The 21738-nt window shown below is 37.5% G+C and overlaps 1 protein-coding gene and 1 long non-coding RNA gene across 3 annotated transcripts; one reads left to right on the top strand and one right to left on the bottom strand.

Moving 5' to 3' along the window:
* Window positions 1–354: 354 nt before the first annotated feature.
* Window positions 355–21593, bottom strand: pi4kb (phosphatidylinositol 4-kinase, catalytic, beta). 2 transcript variants are annotated; one of them, XM_048211617.1, is made up of 12 exons: window positions 21379–21593; window positions 16959–17983; window positions 9929–9973; window positions 8034–8261; window positions 7666–7893; window positions 7467–7576; window positions 7162–7266; window positions 6953–7076; window positions 5755–6020; window positions 5523–5655; window positions 2310–2430; window positions 355–2192 (listed from the first exon to the last, which is right to left on the bottom strand). In XM_048211617.1, the coding sequence occupies exons 2-12, from the start codon at window positions 17976–17978 to the stop codon at window positions 2011–2013; spliced, it is 2562 nt and encodes an 853-aa protein (XP_048067574.1). In that variant the 5' UTR covers window positions 17979–17983; window positions 21379–21593; the 3' UTR covers window positions 355–2010. The 2 variants fall into 2 exon arrangements, with proteins under 2 accessions (XP_048067574.1, XP_048067575.1); XM_048211618.1 differs by lacking the exon at window positions 9929–9973.
* LOC125280849 lies at window positions 13403–16960 on the top strand. The gene is made up of 3 exons (XR_007187764.1): window positions 13403–13748; window positions 14312–14394; window positions 16740–16960. It is a non-coding gene; the product is annotated as an uncharacterized LOC125280849 (long non-coding RNA).
* Window positions 21594–21738: the final 145 nt, after the last annotated feature.

The following is a 21738-nucleotide window of genomic DNA, read 5'->3' as shown; positions in this document are numbered from 1 at the left end:
CTACAACCCTGCTAAGCATTAATACATTGTTTCTTAGATATCCAACACCCTTTATGAAACCCATCAGATGTTATTTTTTGTTTACATCACTCCTTAAAAGCGCTTCACAGTTAACCATAGTTTCCACCAAAATCACTACAATTATGGCTACTGTATTATTTAACAGTATCTATTAGTATTTTATCATTTATTGAATTTTTTTTTTGTTTTTTGTAAAGGATCCACCTAGACATACACAACACTAGAACTTAAAATAGTTGCATGTAGGATTGTAATATTCACAATGAGCCCCAAAAACAAAAAAATTAATAATATCAATTACTGGGTTTCAAAAGACTATTAGAAAATATGCAATTTGTGGAACGGGAACATTTAATTTATTGTACAAAGGAACATTCACAAGGAAGGTTATTCACATGATCATAAGAGCTGGTCCGTTTTACAAGTTTCAAAGGAAAGTTTGACGTTGAAACAAAAGAAGTATAAAATAGTAAAGAGAAAAGATAAGCTGCTGAAAACATACATAGTCTAAATTGCTCTCGCACAGGCAAACAAATGAAAGGAAATTGTGGCGGAGAGGATGAATTAAAACTATTAAGAGAAGCACTGATGTCACAGGGAAAGAAGATGAGGCTCAACACACGCCCCAGTTTCTACGAAATTAAAGAACAATAATAATAAAAAATAAAAAAACTAGAAATTTTACACAGGGAATTTTATACCTGTACATGTGTAGGAAATAAAAACAAAGAATTAATGTGTTGATTTCTCTTGCTTTTTTCATAGCCCTTTCCATTTCTCCTGTGCAACAGATCTGAACTTCTCTCTGTTAAAAGAAAAAAAATCTCCAGTGGCTCACAGTCACACATTTAAACATGGCCGCCCACCTCAGAATGAGGTCAGCTGTAAGAATGCACATTATAAATTCAGGTTAGCTGTACAAACTAGCTTGCATTGTAACTTGTGCCAAAACAAAATGAAATCCACAGAGAACATGTTGAGAAAGTGTTATTTCATACATGTCATATAAGCATATGAAATATTTGTAAAAGGGCAATAAATAGTGTTCATATCTCTCAGTCCACCACATTTCAGTCCAGACCTCTGGAAACTCAAAATAGTTTCTTTATACATTTATTTTGACCTAGAAAACACCAGGATATTTTAAATTTTAAAGTCCTAATTATTTTATATTAGATTTTGTATCAAATCAATCAAAGATTAATACTCTCGTATGATTGGCGGAGCCACTGGTCTGTGTCTTTGGTGTTTTGACGTTTAACAAATCCATATTGAATTAAAAAGCTTCATTAACCTTATTATGGGCAAAGCGCTCTTCACAGGGTCAAATGAGAGCCCTTTAAGCAAACGTTTCATGGCTTAACGGCTCTTTGTGCGGCGCTGAGCTGAAGATCTCTGAAACGGTTAATGTAACACTGACTTCACAAAGCTGAACAATCGCAGCAATGTTTACCACCTGATTCCCTCAATTCGCAATGCAATTTACAGGCGTAGATACAACATCTCCTGTTTCCCGTCCCATTGTATGTGTGTGTCGAAATTCTGAATGTTATTCATCCCAAGTGTACAGCATAAGTGGTAATGCGAACAAAATAAAGCTGATGATGATGATGATATTATGGGGTGTTGAAGTCAGTCAGTACACAGGTGAGAGTAAAACCAGAAGTCACAGAGCAGCTTAGTGTTTAAATGAGGCACTGGAAAGCTGGATAAAGTTCAACTCTGGGCATTCAGAGTACTGTAAGATGACATGACAAAAAACAAAAGGAAAGGCTGTTGAAAAAAGACGGCAAGGTTACTTCACAGCTCAAGACCTCTTCAGTCAAATTAAAAAAACTAACAAAAAAATCCATCTTTAAAGATAATCAGTCTGAAGGGTGCAGACACACGGGGGTGGTTATGGGAAGCGGGCATTGGGAGTGGTTTTTAAAGTGGTGCAGCCTTTTTTCCAGTTTTAGCTCTCAAGTCTATATGCACCCCAGTCGCCGCTCACATGATGCCATTGGTGAGATACTGGAAGCCGTCGTACAGCTTGGTAGTGATGGAACGCATGGAGCCGTCCACCATCTGCTCCACTAACACTTGCAGCTGCTCCTCCGTCAGGTTCATGTGGAAACGCTCCTTCAGGTTACGGATGGTGCTGGAGCCGTGGAAGCAGGGAAGCTGAGAACCTGCAGGACATACAAACAGATCTGTAAAAAAAAAGCTGAACAATAAAGTGTCCTCAGATGATTATTGAAAGAGAAAGATGCTTCCGAAGATCTCCTGAAGCTTCAGACCAACAGTACCTTGCTGCATGATTTCTACAATCTGGATGACCTTCTCCATGTGCTTGCGTGCAGCGATGAGGCCTTGGAGCATAAGCATCTTGTAATAGTTGAACATGTCTCCATCCAGACCTCCCATTACCTGAAACGAGATGCACAGATATTAAAATTCTGAATGATATTGTGTAGTTAGTAACCATAATAATAATGATGATTAAAGGTGCCCTAGAATTAAAAATTGAATTTATCTTGGCATAGTTAAATAACAAGAGTTCAGTACATGGAAATGACATACAGTGAGTCTCAAACACCATTGTTTCCTCCTTCTTATATAAATCTCATTCTCATGTTTAAAAGACCTCCGAGGAACAGGCGAATCTCAACATAACACCGACTGTTACGTAACAGTCGGGATCATTAATATGTACGCCCACCAATTTTTGCATATGCCAGCTCATGTTCAAGGCATTAGACAAGGGCAGGACATCTGGATGTGCACAGCTGAATCAACAGACTAGGTAAGCAAGCAAGGACAACAGCGAAAAATGGCAGATGGAGCGATAATAACTGACATGATCCATGATATCATGATATTTTTAGTGATATTTGTAAATTGTCTTTCTAAATGTTTCGTTAGCATGTTGCTACGTTAGCATGTACTGTTAAATGTGGTTAAAGTTACCATCGTTTCTTACTGTATTCACGGAGACAAGACTGTCTTTATTTTCATTTTTTAAACACTTGCAGTCTGTATAATTCATAAACACATCTTCATTCTTTATAAATCTCTCCAACAGTGTGTAATGTTAGCTTTAGCCACGGAGCACAATCAAACTCATTCAGAATCAAATGTAAACATCCAAATAAATACCATACTTACGCGATTAGACATGCTGCATGATGAAAACACTTTGTAAAGATCCATTTTGAGGGTTATATTAGCTGTGTGAACTTTGTATGCACTGTATTATAGTCGCAAGCTCTGTGGGCGGGGAGCATGAGCATTTAAAGGGGCCACAGCCTAAATCGGCTCATATTTAATGATGCCCCAAAATAGGCAGTTAAAAAAATTAATAAAAAAAAAAAAACATCTATGGGGTATTTTGAGCTGAAACTTCACAGGTACATTCAGGGGACACCTTAAGACTTATATTACATCTTTTAAAAAGACGTTCTACGGCACCTTTAATGGCCTCACTATAATGGTTCATTATTTTGTCCATATGAATTAAAATGAAAACATTAAAAACTAAAATAAATTTTTTAATATATAAATAAATCCAAGTTGACTTTTAAATGTTGTGTTAGGTTAGTTAATGTCCAGTGTAAAAAAAAAAAAAGATATTAATATTTTGAGATTTGCTAAAGATTACATTTAACAGTATAATTAAATTAATAATATTTTAAAGATTAACTTTAAGTGAGCGTTAGATGACAGCAAAAGTAATCTGAATGTAAAAAGTGGAAACATGCATGAAGAATTAAATATACAATAAAAACCCCTCTAATATAAGTACAAAATAGGGGTGTAAATCAATTAGTTTCATGATTCATTGGTTTACAATTCGATTCAGGAATGACTACAGTGCTATTGTGAGAGCTGTGTCATCTGCTCATGTGATAGTCAGTGACCATCATGAGGAGAGATCAAAGATGAGGTTCTCAGAAAACTGTCTATGAGAGTTACAAAAATGGAGGGAGAGCGAGCCCAGGGCTGCCATGATAACCGCAATATTGTAATACCACGATACTAACAAGTTAACCGCAAAGGAATGAATGAATATAATGAATGAATCAGCATTTTTGAACGTATTAGTTGAAACCATTTAATGACTCACTCAAAAGCCCTATTCAAAAGGGACTAGTTTTACAAACATAGTTTGATTTTCAATTATTTTCACCCGATGGCTGTGATTTCATGTACCGCTTCGGACGGGACTAACATCTCCATGTTTATCACAGAGGTGGGAGTGTATGTGCTCTGGATGTGGGGATTACGAAGCTCATGTGCTGTGTTTGCATGCATCATTTATGATGTATATCTCTTTTAATTTACTTATTGATATAATTTTAATTTAATAAAACCCTATTTAAATAAACTTCACTGTGAAAGCAAATTTCTCTAACATTCCCCTGTAAAACTAGTTCCGTCCAAGGGCTAAAGAAAGTCATTTGCCACCACCTAGTGGTGTAACAATTTAACTGCACTGACTGACAGCCTGTCTAGAATGCGCAGAGACACTGATGAGTGCTGATGCTGGATACTTATGGGTTATAAATATTAGCAGTCTTAGAAAGCCTCTTAGTCTAGTCTGATTCAAGGATCAGAACTAAATGTTATACATATAAAAATAGCCCAACAAGCTAATTGTCAGGTTTATGTTCTGTTATGTGGACCCTTAATCTGACATTCTGTTCTGTTTCCTTTAGTTCCTGTTTCCCCGCTCGGTTTAGTTTCAGATTCATTGGTTACTGATTATGTCCTCATTTGTTGCTATAGTTACGTATTAGTTTCACATATGTCTAGTTTACTTTCCCTTGTTCTACCCCTGTTTATATAGTATTTCAGTTGTTCTTGGTCAGTTCTTGTTTATGCATTGTGTGGTTTGCTTTATTCACCTGCGTGTTCATTTAGAGTGTTTGGATTATTAATAAAGCCTGTTTTGTTTTTGAATCTCCTTAGTATTTGTGCTTGCTGACCACACTGTAACATTTATATAGCAAAAAAATAATAATAATAAAAAAAATAAAAATCACCGCAAGGGAAATTCCGTCACTGCGACAGCCCTAAGCGAGCGCAATACAGCTAAAGGTGTGTCTGTGAGGAACAGCTGTGAGAGCGCAACTGTGAAGCCACACTATGTCTTCAATAATTTGTGTAAGCAAGTAATTTAATGTAATTTTAGAAATTTTAAAATATGGAATGATAGTCTACCGAATTGCAATTCATTCTATTTTTAGCAATTTATATCAGTTTCTGACCAAAACAAAAAATTCACGATTCCAAAACCCATGTTTCAATATCGATGCATATGCAGCAGCATGATTTTAATTGATGCATCTTGAAAACGAGTGATTCATTACACTTCTAGTAGATAGCCAATATAGTACTGATTCATCATGCAAACTTTAGCCATAAAACCTAGAGCACAGTCATCATCCTTATCCAAATTTAGGACAGGAGTACTCCACCAATGATACAACTATATCCAATATAAACATAGCTGTACTTACATCAACAAATTCACTGGTTAGTTTAAAGGCAGACGTCTCGAAGCCTAGGTTTCGTGGAGAGCTGGAAAGGATGAAGCCAAAGTCGATGTGAATGATGTGGCCCTCAGAGTCCAGCAGGATATTTCCATTGTGCCTGAAAAACAAGAGAAAACATTAGTGGTTACAACTTATCTAAATTATTTAGCTTCCAATATGATTCAGCGATGATTTTACCATCCATGGTCTCTCTCACCTGTCCTTGACCTGCAGCAGATAGCAGATGAGACAGTAGCCAGCACAGCTCTGAACAAAGTTGCGCTGAGCAGTAAGGAATTCCTCTGTAGTGTAGTTGCCGTGTTCTTGCCGGAAGTAGTCGAGCAATAAAAGCTGACTCTGTTTCTTCACCTGGTGAATGGACACAGCGTTGACCACTGGCTCAATCATGCCACTGTCTGAAGAAATGACCAAGATCTTATAGGGCTTGATCCACAAGGGAACCCGCTCTTGCTCCCAGATAATCTGAAAGACCACAAAGATGGTGAGATGATTCAGTATAGCAACACTGCCTCAGCAGACCCTACTTGAATAAACACTTTTGTAAATTGCAGAGAATTAACACTTTTATTTAGCAAGGATGCATTAAACTGATCAAAAGTTTCAGTAAAGACATTTACAATGTTATAAAATATTTATATTCCAAATAAATGCTGTTCTTTTGTACTTTCTATTCATCAAATCAAAAGAATCCTAACAAATGTATCAGTTTCCACAAAATATTTTTAACATTGATAATAAGAAAAATGTTTCTTGAGCACAAAATTATCATATTAGAATGATTTCTAAAGGATCATGTGACACTGAAGACTCGAATGATGTCTGCTGAAAATTCAGATTTGCCATCATAGGAATAAAATACATTTTATTCAATTTATACATTTTATACTAGTATTAAATTGTAAGAGTATTTCAAAATATTACTATTTTTACTGTATTTTTGATCAAATAAATGCTGCTTTGGCATAAGAATCTTCTTTAAAAAAACAACACAAAAAAAAAACCTTACCAACCCCAAACTTTTGAACAGTAGTGTGTATATATACATAATATAAAAATTAATACAGATCGAAACATTATGTCTTAATTACGTTCTGATATAACTAAGGATGCACCGATATTAAAATTCCAGGCAATATAATAAACCGCTATTTTTGAAAATGCTTTGGCTGCACACACACACAAAAAAAAAAAATCTAATAAATTGCTTTAAAAGTTAATTTAGGCATCGTAACATTCTGATGAAAAATGTAAAAATGTAATTTAAATGTAAAAATAGGGGAAATGAGCAAGCCCAATTACATATACAATACTGTCCAAAAACCAATATGATACCGATACATTGTGCATCCCTAGATCTAGCCCCATTTTGAAAGACAAAATACGAAGAGTGGAACCTGCAGTTGTTTCAGAACTTGATAGGCGAGAAGCTCTTGTCTCAGGTCATCACCACATTTCACAATAACAGAAAGTAGACGCCAGTTGGGTAGGTGGCCATAGGGGGAGCCCTCCCTGATCCGTCTATTCAACAGCACAAGAAAGACAAAATCAAGAATCAACAAACAAATAAACCAACCAACCCCGTTAGATAATGTTGTACACATACCTCACTTTCTCCTGCCACGGTTCCTTTAAGGCTACAGCTGAGGGATCCTCTGGGTCCCTTTTAAATGTGGTGGGGGTGTGGGCGAGTTGCTCGGATAGGCGTCGTCTGAAATAATGAAAACATTACAATTAAATTAGAATTTGTCTTTCTAAAGGCCAATTCACATTGCTCCGACAGACATCGACCAATGAGGACAATCACCAGATTACAGTACGTCACTTCTCAGACATTCCACTCTGTCTGTCAGTGCAATGTGAATTGGCATTTACTGTATGCAACCACACATACACCAGCTCCAAGTGTACCTGATATCTCCAGCTGCAATAAAAATAGGTTCTTTGCTCTCTTGGCTGGTGATGCTATCTACTGAGAACTGGGAGATGTTGTCACAGCTGTTGGTGTGGATCTCTGGAAGCTTAAGAAGAAGAAACAGATCAGCTCTCTGAGGATAATGACAACCACAAATTTGTAAAGGATGTTTTGATCATTACACTTTCCGAGTACCTCCACTTGTAACTCTCCAATGTCATCTACAGACCATGCCTCATCATCGTTATCATAATTGGGGACCGTGGAGAAGCTGCTGGCACGCTGGTCAGGTGTGATGCCACAATCCGGAAGATTCTCTACGGATCGCGTGCTGCGGATCCGTGTTTCCGGGATCCTCACGGGCACACTTGACGTCTCAAAGTTCTCACATTCCAGAACTTCTACATAGATTAAGTAAGGTGCCTGAAGAAGCACAAAAAGGCAGTTAGCACTGAAATTAGGAAAGAAAGAGTTCAAAACCCAACAAAACCAAACAACACTCAATATTTCTTCCATTTAAAAAGTCTGGATTCATATCCACATCGATCTGAGCACAACCTCACCTTATCCTTTGAGTTAAGCACGACGGCCTGCGTGTGGGGCACGCGCACCACGTGGTGGTCAAAGGCAGCCGTGGGCAACCAGACCCGGGCAGGCAGCTTGTGGTTGAGTAGGGACAGCTCTGAGATGAGCCTCTGGGTCTTCTGTTCTTTAGTGGGCAGAGTGGCAAGTCTCTTCCCTATCCCCATCAGAGATTTAATGAACTCCCTCTGAGGGGTCAGACGCACAGGCTGAGAGAGGAAGGAAGATTGAGAGAGGAAAGAAAAGAGAAACATCATTGTACCACACAAAATGAAACGTATGCAGATTTGGGCATTTGCAGAGGAATAGCAAAAAGAGGGTTGCACAATATACTTGTACACTTTTTTTTTTTTTTTTTTTTTTTAAGTACCACTGATTTACAATGGTATGATACCAATATAATCACCATTTTCGTTAACGTACTGATTTTTAGCAAAGTTTGTCTATTTAAACAGTGTGATGGGAGCAAAAAACAAAGTTAAAGGCAATGTGTCATTTTATTCCATTTCAAAATACTCCTATACCAGCTAAATAGCACATTATGTAGATATTTCAATTATTATTGTTTTTCAATTATTAATGTTCACATTATGTAAATATGTAAATCTCTCACAGTCTGATTTAGTATCAATACTGTAGTATCAGAGCTGGTATCGTACCAAAGCCTAAAATTTAGTTTCGAGCTGACTGTACAACCAAACAAAACCAGTCACTGAATTTCTATGGATGTATGAGTTATTGCATTTTATTATTCAGCACAGGAATATGTGAGGCAGTGCTCAAAACTGCTAAAAAAAAATCTGCATGCATGATCGGTACAGCATTCTAAACTCAAAAGTGAAGCATGGGCGTAAAAACAAAACATCAGAAATGGTAAGAGACAGTGTTTTAGCAACAGCTGACCACAGGGTAGGGCAAGTGAGTCATGAATGAATAGCATCACCTGAAATGAGGAAAAAGTATTAACACAAATACACAATGTAATCAAAGGACAGGAAAATGTGGAGAAAGACTCATCAAACTCCTCCACATGTGCAACCTATGGTTTATAGATGTCAAATAATACATGGATATCTGTAATCCATGTAGAAGGGGTTACAAAAACAAATGACAAGATCATAAAATTACTTTTTCCAAACAACTATTCCACTTAATCCTTTGCAAATATGCAAAAGAGCACCCAAAACACCCATGGAAAGAATTCAGTCCACCAAATTAAAACACTTTACAGAGAATTCTCCTTTGCCAAAGTCTCTGTAGGAAACCACAGGTCTTGTAGTTGATCACAGAACCCAAAACAAATTGAATTCACCCATATTTATTGACTTTATTAGTCAAAAATAAATACACTTATACATTGATTAAATAAGAGAATTAGACAAAAATGTCACATCCAAATAATTACAGCTAAAATGACAACAACCACCACACAAAGAACAAGTGTTTGCAAGCATACCATCAGTTCACATTACTTTTTATTTAAGAAATAAAGGCCCAAATCCAACATCTACTTTGATGTTACATAAAATATCAAACAAAACTAATCAAAAGTATCTAGTTTTTATTATTAAATTGTAGTGATAACTGCAATTAACCTTTCATTCAACACTGTTCCCAACATATAATATATTTAGTTTTATCTCAAGAGGTTTTATCTCTAAAAATATTGTAAACCTCATTGAAAAAGGGGGGAAAATATCCCAATTTTCAAGTAAAGTGCCAATATTATGCCCAGTTTGTGATGTTTTATGGCATGATTGCAAATCTTGAAGGCACACATTTGAAGGAATCTGTGGAGTCAACCCCCGCCTGCAAACAGACACAGCCATCATCCCACTACGCACAGAGGAGCGTTATTAGACGGTGAGAGACTTACTGTACCAGCCTCTAGCTCGAGACTGTCGGAGCTGGAGCTCAGATCCTGGGAAAAGGAAGAGGGAGGGAGGGAGGGGGGAGTTACAGTGCAAGAGCAGGGGAGGGTGGAGGGGGGTGAGAACAAGACAAAAACACATCTCAAGGTTACACTCGTCCCATCTGTTTGAGCAGCTGGGCCTGGCCATGACTCCGCAGGCCTGAAACATTTACTGTGTCATATTTATCTCTGGCTGCTGATGTGACTGGGCCTAATCTCAGAGCCGCTCTGATCAAACCCATGTAAAGCACCACCATTGGTGGTGAGGACAAGCTGAAGGATTACAGGAGGCACTCACACATATACACACCCTTCCGACAAGGCCACGGCTTATGGCTGGATTAGTTTTATCATCTACATATTAACATAAAACTGGCATGATTTAGAAGACCAACAATAAAGCCTTATCATCATGGTGTACTGCCAAGCAAACACTCCCCATGATCCTTGATCATACCGATTACTAATTTCCCAAAAAGCTGTTGATCACAGCCAATCAGAAGATATGAAATGTTTAATGTACTGTAATGAGAAGCAGCAGTTTTCAGGGTGGGTGTGGCAAGGCCACAGGAATAACTGTCACTAGTCGTGGCTGGTTAGGACATGAACATGAACGTAAAATCGAATGGTGATTTATCATACCACGCCTGGTTAAAACGTAGAGCTAAGCATGAAAACTTTTACTAATATACTATACTACTAACATTAAAACTATTATCCTATGTTTAATTATCCAAATTATATATAATACCATATAGACTATACCATATTATTGCTGATAAAAATGAGTGGTAGACTGGAGTATGTGGACATGATACACAGAAAAATACGTTGTGCTAACGGCACTATTCATTATTGCATTAACCTGCAGACTGCATAAATTAATCATGCTTTTACTCACATGACGCATACCGTGTGTTCCTGCTCACTAACGCACAACAAGAGCGAAGAGGCCACAAACATAAAATGGATTACTTCCTCCTAGATACTAAAGCAGTAAACCACGAACGTCTGTGTATTACAGTGGTTTGGTCAATGTTAAGGTGTTTTGCCAAGAACAATGTGAAATAGGATTCAAATGTTCAACATTTCTTAATAATATATAATATAACAAATATAACCTAATACAATATTTTTTAATATGGTACAATACCGTTCAAATGATTGGGGTCAGTACAATTTTTTTTATTTAATAATAATTTAAAAAAAAAAACTGTAAAATCTGTAAAACTGTGAAATATAATATTAAAATTTAAAACAACTTCTCTATTTTAAAATATATTCATGTGATAGCAAAGCTGAATTTTCAGCAGCCATTATTCTAGTCTTCAGTGTCACACGATCCTTCAGAAATCATTTCAAGAATTAATTTGAGATTAAAATATCTAAATATGTAATAAATGTATATATTTTTTATTCTGGCATGATTTTATAACATATTTCAACATAGTGCAAAAATTGTAGAAGTTGTTATGAGAAAGAATGTCCGGAAAAATGAATTTCATTGATGTCATTCAGAGTAACCAATAGAAAGGGACCATTTTGGCTCAAGTCATGCGGTCAGTATCATGTGACAGGATGTGACATCATTCAGACACCTGTAAAGGACCACATGATTGTGAAGCAAAGTAACTAACTCTCTTTTAACCATTTGAAAAATTCATGTTTTCACTTGCTTACACATGTCCCGAAACATCAGGTCATTCGGTACAACCGCTATAAAACATGGAAAATGTTGTAATATTTTAAAAACTTGTACTAAATATAAAATGTTTGATTGTCCTTTTGCTAGCTAGCTAGATATCAGCCTGTTAACATTGTTTGAAAATATCATCATTCAGTATAACCAAAAGTGTCATTCGGTAAAACCAAAACGTTGGTTAAACCAAATTACTTTTTTGGTGACAAATTTTGTCTATTTTGTAAAAAAATGACAAAAGCAGTGTTAATTGATTATAAAAACCACATAATCTCATTGTTAACACTTAATAAATCTTCAAAATTAATTATATCTTCATAATGTTTTTTTTTTTTTACACTTTTAAAAACCTTATTCATCAATGACCCATGCTGCACTAGTAGGAAATATAGATTCACACTACTCAGCTGGGTGCACTAAAAGTGTAAGCATAGTGAGCACTGGAGCCTGACTAACCCCTAAAGCAGAACATCCTACAACTGAGAAAAGCACGACTCTCCTCTTCCTCTCTGTCATCTGAAAAAAGATACCAGCATCTGAGCCAGATCTGCCAGGCTTCTTCCCCCACATCATATGACCATTGGACACCTAAGCTGCTTGCCGCCCACCTGAAACTCAACGCATCCGCACTAGTAATTACAAACCTCCATTGGACATACTTTGCATTCAACTTGCATGGACCAAACTCTGTTCTCCAGGGTCGTGTAACAGCTGTCTAACAGCTGTTGTGTTTTAGTTCTCTGGGAGTGCCAAACAGCGGCCTTGCTTCAACTCTCGTGGAGTATCAAGCAGCTGTCATGTTTAACTGTACCTCATCCAGCAAACAGTCACTTTACACTTCAGTCTTGTTTACAAGATATGGTCAAGCATCCTGTGCAGGCAACTCTTGCACAGGCAAGGACCACTCATAAAATGTAAAGACTTGGGAGGGAAAAAGAATCAAGATTACAGAGTGACACTTACAATGGAATTAAATGGTGTCATTTTTAAGAGTAAAAAGCAGAAATGTGAAGCTTATAATTTTAATAAAGCACTTACATTACATTGTCATGGCAACATGTCTATATTATTGAAACAGTGAGTATTTTAATCTTTATAAATTGGCCCTTTTCATTCTATTGTAAATGCCTCACTGTAACACAGGTTTCTGCTCTGTGTACTGGTTGAATTGCCATGGTGAAAGAGTTGTCAGTGGTCACACAGGGGTCCAAATTCCACATGATAACACATAGTGGACTTTCTCTTATGGAAAACCCATATCCTGAAAAGCTTCGAAAAAAGAGGGAGATGATAAGACTTGTTTTTTCTTTCTTAAATAAATCTTCACTGTTTGGAGAAAAAAATCCAGCAGACTGAAATATTTACATGATTAGTTGGAAAAACTGCAGCTTAGATGTGCAAATAAATCACAGTGGATCTGATTAACTTATCAGAGTAGCTTGCGTGGGATATAAGATAACGGCTCAACACCCGTTCCACCAATAGAAGAATAAGCAAGACTCAAAGCAAAGGTCAACGACCAAAACCGGTAATATTTTTCTTTTTTAAAATGCACATTCTTACCCAATACAGCATTTCTGTTTTTTTATTTTTTTTATTTACATCATTCAGCTGTTCTCAAAGAAAGGCCATTTGAGCAGCCCTGCTGATTAATGTTTTTTCAGGTTTAACGCAATTCACATTAGACACCTACACTCCACTTCACAAGGTGGAGATAAAACCACAAAGTGGCATTCCTACATTAACACCATTAGCTCCCCAAAGAAGTTCGCTGACGTGTGTAAACAGTGTGTAGGAGTTGTGAAGCAATGCATTTCGTAATTGCTGATCTTTACTCCATTTACCAGTGGAGCGGCTCACTGCCATGTGAATGGCAACATCGCTGTTGCCATAGCAGCACATGCTTCGCCAAGATCACGTTCGAGGAAGAAGGAAGGGAAGAAACTGTACTGAAGGAAGATAAAAGAGGAAGGCGAGTGATCATGTGCACATGACTGAACGTCAGAACAGAGGGCGTGCTGTGTGACGAGGTTCAAATCTGAAGGGAGCTCTAAAGTTACACATCAGAATAGAACTTGATCCATGGTAGGTTATTACATAACCTTCTGCCCTATGGTTTCACTTACACAATATAATGGTCAAGAAATACAAATGGTAATGGGCACATCTATACTAACAAACAGTATTTTGGCCAGACCAACTAAACTCATTTTAACAATTAATAGCATTAGGTAATAATTTTGTTGAATGGGTTTATGGTTGGCAAGGACAAGCTAAGGGATTTAAGTACACACAGGTACTTAATGAATAATGAAGCTTCGAAGCTTTACAAATCTTTTGTTTCGAATCAGTGGTTAGGAGCATGTATCAAAGTCACGCGATTTCAGTAAACGAGGCTTCGTTACGTCATAATTGTTTCAAAACAAAAGATTCATAAAGCTTCAAAGCTTCATAAAGCAGTGTTTTGAAATCACTAGATATTGTTGAATAAAGTCGTTATTTTGTTTTTGTTTTTTGGTGCGCAACAAGTATTCTCGTCGCTTCTTAACATTAAGGTTGAACCACTGTAGTCGCATGAACTGTTTTAAATATAACTTTAGTACCTTTCTGGGCATTTGAAAGTGTTAATTAACTTGCTATCAATGCAGGTCTCACTGAGCCATCGGATTTTACCAAAAATACCTTAATTTGTGATGAACGGAAGGTCTTACGGGTGTGGAACGACATGAGGGTGAGTAATTAATGACAGAATTTTAATTTTTGGGTGAACTAACCATTAAATTTCCTTACCTACATATTAAAATGTCATGCCTTTCGATTACAAACCATTAAACCTTATCAGAAAATAATTATTTGTATTTGAGTGTATTATGGTGCATTGCTACATTCTAATTACTCTTCCCTCCTTCTGACCACACCGATTAGCCTACTATTAAGGGGAAGAAAAGATAAATGCACAATCTGAAGTTCAAAGTCATCACAAGTAGTCACGTTTGACAGAGAAAACCTACTTTAACCAATACTGCATTAGGGTAAAATCATATAGTCTACTAATACTAGTGATAGATACACTACCATTTGGGGTCACTAATTTTTTTAAAATACTTTTATGCAGCAAGGGTGCATTAAATTGATCAAAATTGACAGTAAAAGACATTTATAATGGTATAAAGATTTCTATTTCAAATAAATGCTTTTCTTTTGAACTTTCTATTCATCAAAAAATCCTTAAAAAAAAAAAAAAAAAAAAAAAAGTAGCATGGTTACCACAAAAATATGCAGCATAACTGTTTTCAGCATTGATAATAAGAAATGTTTCTTAAACAGCATATTAGAATGATTTCTGAAGGATCATGTGAAACTGAAAACTGAAGTTATGATGTCTGCTGGAAATTCAACTTTGCATCACAGGAATAAATTACAATAAAATTAATATATTTTAAAATGGAAGTTATTGTAAATTGTGATAATATATCAATACTACTGTTTTGCTGTCCTTACATAAAATGAATGCAACCTTGGAGAGCATAAGAGACTTTTTTCAAAAACATTTCTAGAAATGTTCACTTTTGAAAAATTGTGCATTTTGGTCAATATTTGTTCATTTGATGAAATTAAAGTGTTTAAGTCAATTAACAATAAATTCACTTGTCTAGCAGTTCCAAAAGCAGCTAGTACCTGCAGTTGTCAATGAAGACATTTCCACATGCTTTGATTAAATACTGTGTTTAAGCTAATTTTTTGTGTATGTCTATCATTAAAATTTACTGTAGGCCAACTGGGAATCTCTCATGATCAATGAATAATCCAATGCATGTGGTACAGGATCTGATCTCTCTGCCACATTGACCTCAGATCTAATCCTGGAGCTGTGATTCGTAACGTGCCACTTATTAACAGCATGAAAGGTGATTTGTTAGTGGCATTACATTTAGCCCCGAGGACTATTATCATGACTGTGCAAACGAACACAAAGAGAGAAGGGTTGTCTTAACAGAAGAGCTGCAGAGATGTCAAGATTCTTCTGGAAATCAGCCAGCAGTGGTAGTTAATTATTTTCTGAGAGCAAAAACAAAAATCTATTCATCCCCCTGTTGGCTTCTGACTTCACTGGGATTAGCACTGAAAAATTTATAGTCATAGCTGCCACGTGGCAGACCAACTCAAACACAGTAAGACGAGTCGACACAGCTCTGCTCCAAAACCAAAAGTGAGCTACCAGCCTAGTAAACAGGAATTTAAAATCTTGATTAAATGGAAATAGTGACACGTCTTTTTTTCAATATTGTGACGTACATCCGAGTAAAAAGGATAATCGAAAAAGAAAAAAAAATTAGGGTGGGGACTTGTTTTAATCCATCGGTTGTTGATTGGATGAAAGCAGCTCTGAATGTGAGCTTGCAGTTGATTGTAAGAAAGGGGTGGGGATTAAGCAGAATAAATGATTGTCAAAGTCTGTTGTGATCAAGTTATGACATTTTGATTAAAAATTATGAATCGTTCACAATAAGATCAATAACATGCATTTAGAAATAGAGAATTTTAATTTCATGCCGACTTTAAGGCATTATAGGCATAATCCCAACACCAAGTCTGTTCTGAAAAGGCTGCCTTTTACGATAACTTGTTTTGGCCAAATTGTAAGTCACCATCACAACAAGTCAGTCAAAAAGTTTAAATGATCCAAAAATCATATAAAATAATTTATCAAGAGGAACACTGACAATATTTCATTCAATATGGAAAATATATGTTAAAACACAGATTTTTTTATATATTAAAAAAAATCTAATAAAAAAAAATTGTATTATGCTTATTAGATGTCAGTATTAACTTAGCAAAGTGCTAACATAAAAGTCTATCAGAATCCACTATAAGTTGACTCTCCCATGCTTTTACATAAAAAGAGTGTTATTTGTCTAAGTTGTTGCCTAAAAAGATTGTGCCAAATCGGTTACTTTTTAGGTTCCATTAAGGTTAGGATGCTGCCTAAGAAGAAAGCTCACATTGTGCTTAAAATAGTAGCTCATCCATCTGTCATTAAAGTAACTACATGAAATTCTATTTTATTTTCAGAGCTCGTCCGCGTCACATCATGTGGCACATCGACACGCCTTTTCCAGCGCAGCCATAGAAACCACACAAATCTGAGCCGTTTGCCTTCCTCATTTGCATGAAACAGCTGAGAAACAACATCTGTGGGATGTGGAAGCGACAGCCAGACACTGTTCAACTAAAATCAGCTTACATGTAACTAACTAGGTAAGCAAACATGTGACATCACAGGTGTCTCACCTCATCCTGGCTGGCCTCTACTTTGGGGTTGCTGGCGGTTCTCTTCAGGTTGCTGCTGAGGCTGATGCTGACTGTGGCGTCAGACTTGGAGCGTTGGTGGGTGCGTTTGGAGGGCGATAGGCTGTGTTCGCTCATGCCCTGACCGTGATGGAGGGGTGGGGGGCAGGAAGGGGGAGGCTGCGGCACCTCCCTGCGGATGCGCTGGCTGGAGGGCTTGAGCTCATCTGACAGGATGAGTTTGCGCAGTTTGGTGCCACGGGAGTAGCGCTGCGTGGAGATGTGCATGTCAGAGGAGTAGGCCCCCAGCAGCCAGGCGCACTGCAGGGAGAAATTTATGCTCTGCCGGCAGCGGTGCACCACATAGGGCTTAATGGCGTCGCCCACATCCTCGTCCATGTGGATGTACATATTGAGCAACTGGGGCAAGTAGAAGTCTACATCTTCATTCCGGAAGCTGAAGAGCCGATTGCCGATGTAGGCTTGCACACCGGGCTCCTTGGAATTGTAAAGATAGGAGATGGCCATGGAGATGTCAAACAGCTTGGACTCGAAGAGCCGCAGGAGCCAGGACTGCTTGGAGGAGTTGTTCTTCTGACGCCGCCGCACGCTCTTCACGGGCTCCGCTTCCTCTGTGGTGATCTTGGGAGGTTTTCCTCCATCAGTGGACTCAGGGTGCGCTGTACCGTTCACCAAAACGGGCTCTGAAGTGACTGAAGATACATCTCCATCAACCTTCAGGAACTTCACCTTTTGAAGCACCTCCTGGCAGGCCTTTTTAGCCACCTCAGTATCAATGACCAGGCTGAGTTCACCCACTCCCTCTGATATGACATCTAGAGTGGGACTGGATGTGGGCAGGCCTTCACTGGTGCTCGGGCTTGAGCTGGTGAGGGGACGAGGGCCAGAAGAGGGAGACGAGGGCAGGGACAGTGAGGAGGTAGTGGAGGTTGAGGAGGTGGATGGGCTCTTCTGTAGCTCCTCAAGCCGAGCGGGAGAGAGCTCCAGCTCTGTGTCACCCATGGCCACTGCAAAACACAGAGAGGCACACAATCAGCAAGCTTGACAAAGTGGAAAACATGATGACGTTCAATGCATTTAAACTGCTGTGAAATAATGTGGGGCGGGATATGATCTTATTCATCAAGATTTGATTGGATCATGTGAAATGTTAAGTTATGGTATATTGATTACTATTTTCCCAGACTCCATTTGTCAGCAGAAAAACATATTACCTATACTACCGTTTCAAAAGGGGTCAGTATGTTTTTTTTTCCTCTTTTAAAGGGGTCCTTGATTATGATTTCACTTTTTTAACTTTAGTTAGCGTGTAATGTTGCTGTTGGAGCATAAAAAACATCTGCAAAGTTACGACACTCAAAATTCAATGCAAATGGAAATATTTTCTTTTATAGAAACTACAACAAATGGCTGGTAGGGACAACAACGAGCTTCTTCCCAGGTTGGTGGCATCACAAACCCCAAAATTTACATAAATCCTGGTTCAGGTACACGCAACAAAAGAGGTGAGGCCTTGTTGGTCTGCTTTAGAGAAGAGGAAGAGTTGCTGTAGTAGAGTGCTGTTACCATGCCGTCATTTTACGGTGGACTGCTTCACAAACGAGGGTCAATTCAACTCTGCATTTGCACAAAAGATTAACATGCCGTCACACGCTAGTTGATGAGTTGAATCAACTCCACAGCAACTACATAAATTTATCCACTAACCGTTCAGAAACGTCCAGTTGCATTCTAAAAGTTGTAACTTTTTTTCTGAGTCTCTCCATCAGTGTCCGACTCCGGTTTGAAAAAAGTAAAAGCTGAACTCGCTACTGACAATCGTCCTTTTGGCTGCGTGAGATTCTGCCTGAGCATCTGGTTGTTAAATTTCCGCCATCTTTTGGAAAGCGGGCCGGGAACAGCAGCTCATTTGCATTTAAATCACACCCACATAGGGGCAAGTTTGACAAGCTATAATAAATTATCTGAGGGGTATTTTAGGGGCATTATAGGTCCCCTTTAAGAAATGAATTCTTTTATGCATTAAATTGATGAAAAGGGACAGTAAACACATTTGTAACATAACATATAAGAGATTTCTATTTCAAATACATGCTGTTCTTTTAAGCTTTCTTTTCAACAAACAATCCTGAAAAAAAAAAAACTTATGGTTTCCACAAAAATATGAAGCAGCACAACTATAATTATCAACATTGAATAATAAGAAATGTTTCTCAAGCACTTTAGAATTAAATCAGCACTATCAGCATTTTAGAATTAGAATTATTTCTGAAGGATCATGTAACACTGAAGACTAGAGTAATGACGCTGAAAATTCAACCTTGCCATTACAGGAATAAATTACATTTATTTAAATAGCTTATTTTAATAGTAACAATATTTTAAAAGTACAATAATATTATTGTACTTTTGATCAAATAAATGCAGCCTTGGTGAGCATAAGAAGGTTCTTTCAAAAACACTTTAAAATCTTTCTGACCCCATACTTTTGGACGGTAGAGTACATTTTAATGAAAGAAAACAATCTTTTTTTTTCTTTAGGAATAACACTGGTGAATTATGCACAATAAGAGCAGATACAATTATAAACACTATAAACAGACAGTAAACGGGGTCGGTTCAGATTCTTTTTACATTTAAAATATCAACTTACATGTAAAGTCAGAGAAATATGAGAACAGAAAGAACTTCCATGATGGACCGTTTTAACCAATATATGACCACAAATCCTGTAAACAGCCATTCAAATATAAAACGGACAATAACTCAGAGGAACAGGCTTACTAACAGCCACTTCCTCAGGGTCACGGCGTCCCACTGATCCACAGCTACGCAGGACAGCGCCATAATCCGCCTCCAGCAGATTACCTCACCATTACCAGCAGGCCAATATCAGATAAAGTAAAGCATCAGTCTCAGATTCCACAAAGCTGCTACATTATAAAACCCACTGAGCTTTAAAACACATCATTCTGTCAGAAAGTTGCAGCTCACCAGAAAAGGTCATGAAGCTATACCTGGTTTTACTTTCATGTTGTTAGTAGGAGTGATGGAAAGTCCTCAAGTTAACAAAGGCAATTCAGATGATTTTGATTGATTAGTTTAGCTAGATGGAAGAGAAATTAGCATGAGCAAAAGTGTCTGTTCTTAGATCACTGAAATGTAAGAGCAGAAACTATAACAGAACAAATGCAAACTGATTCTGAAAGTGATGAGATTAAAGCACATGTCAACTGGTGGAGATGCCAGCTCTCCTCTCACATATCACATGCTGAATCCAACTCTGGTGGATAGTTTACTCTGAACGGTTTGTGTGTTGTTCTATCTTGCCAGTTCTTTCTCCAAGTTAAATCCTGTACAACCAAAAACAACAAGCTTAAAGTGATAACCGTAAGAGTTGCAATACTGATTAACACAATCAAACCACAAGCACAGGTTTATTTCTATTGTTCAGTATCAAAACGTTTAACTAAACCTCTCAGATTGCAATGGAAAGAGTAAATTCAATCAGCCTTTGCCCTGAAATGTGAGAGCAGGACAGTGTGAAACCGTGATCTAGAGGAACACAAAACATGTAGATCATGAATGATCAGTCTCAAGAGTCTCCTTCTGCCAACACCCACAACACTTTCCACAATCCAAAACCATTATTATCAAACTATTTGATGAAACCCCTGAGTAACTATATTACTAGACAGGCACAGCATAAATAAACCATGAAATCTAATATTCTTCAGATCAAGCACACTGGAACAAAATAAACAAACTTAAAACCAGGTCAATAGAGGCAATAGGTAGCTATAAAGTGATGCATCAGTTGGTTCGATCAGGACACAAAGATCTAGATAAACTAAAATTATAACGGTGAATTAGTTAATCGACGTGCCATACAAACATTATCAATGTCATTTCCTCTCGTAGTTAAAAGTATAAATACAAACGGGAGTACAAGCACGTCAAGCTAAATATGTGCAGTTATGGGTGCCAAACCTCATAATAACGCCCATATTTAAGATTTATAATCATAATATTACCCGTTTTGTCTTACTTCAGATGTTAAAAAAAGTAAGCAGTCTATCAGTCAGATGACTTTTGCACTCAAGTTAGCATCCGAGCCTGTTTAGCTGAGACCTTTACGAGACACGTCGACTACTTTTCTCTCTTGCATGGCTCAAACTCATTTTTAATGAAAAACAGTGTAACAGTAAGTGTGCTGAAGTAGAGTATAACTTAATAATTACATTATTACATTGTTCAACTGTTATTTTGGCCTGAAAGGATAAGCCTCATAAAAACACAAACGGATGCTACACTTAGCCAAGCAGCTAGCGCAACGTCTCTACTTTATAACGTTCTTCTACTTTTGAACCGAACCGGGGGAACATGAATTCATATGACTTACCTCAAAATAATCCGGGTGAAGGTTTAAATAATCGGTTTATCTGTGTTTTAACTGCCCCATTTGGGAGGTGCGCTTCTCCTGTTGCTGAATAGCCGGTGTTGTTCGCTAAGAAAGTGAGTGGCGAGATGACACACGCAGGGGCTGCCCACATCAACTGCCTGATTCCAGCATACACACTTACATCCTGTGTCTCAAAACACAAGACTGCATTCTCGGCCGTTTACGCAATGCCCACGAATGTTATCTAGATAGGAAGCTCTCTAGGCTTTAAGACAGGTAAAGAGTGTGATTAATATTTTACATGACTGATGTTAATGCATTTTTGAAAGAGTAAAAACATAAGATGTTGAAACGTTTTGC

This window comes from Megalobrama amblycephala, linkage group LG13, assembly GCF_018812025.1.
Source record: "Megalobrama amblycephala isolate DHTTF-2021 linkage group LG13, ASM1881202v1, whole genome shotgun sequence".
Classification (NCBI taxonomy): domain Eukaryota; kingdom Metazoa; phylum Chordata; class Actinopteri; order Cypriniformes; family Xenocyprididae; genus Megalobrama; species Megalobrama amblycephala.
Note: the sequence above shows the minus strand (reverse complement) of the source record. Positions and strands in the feature narration are given on the sequence as shown.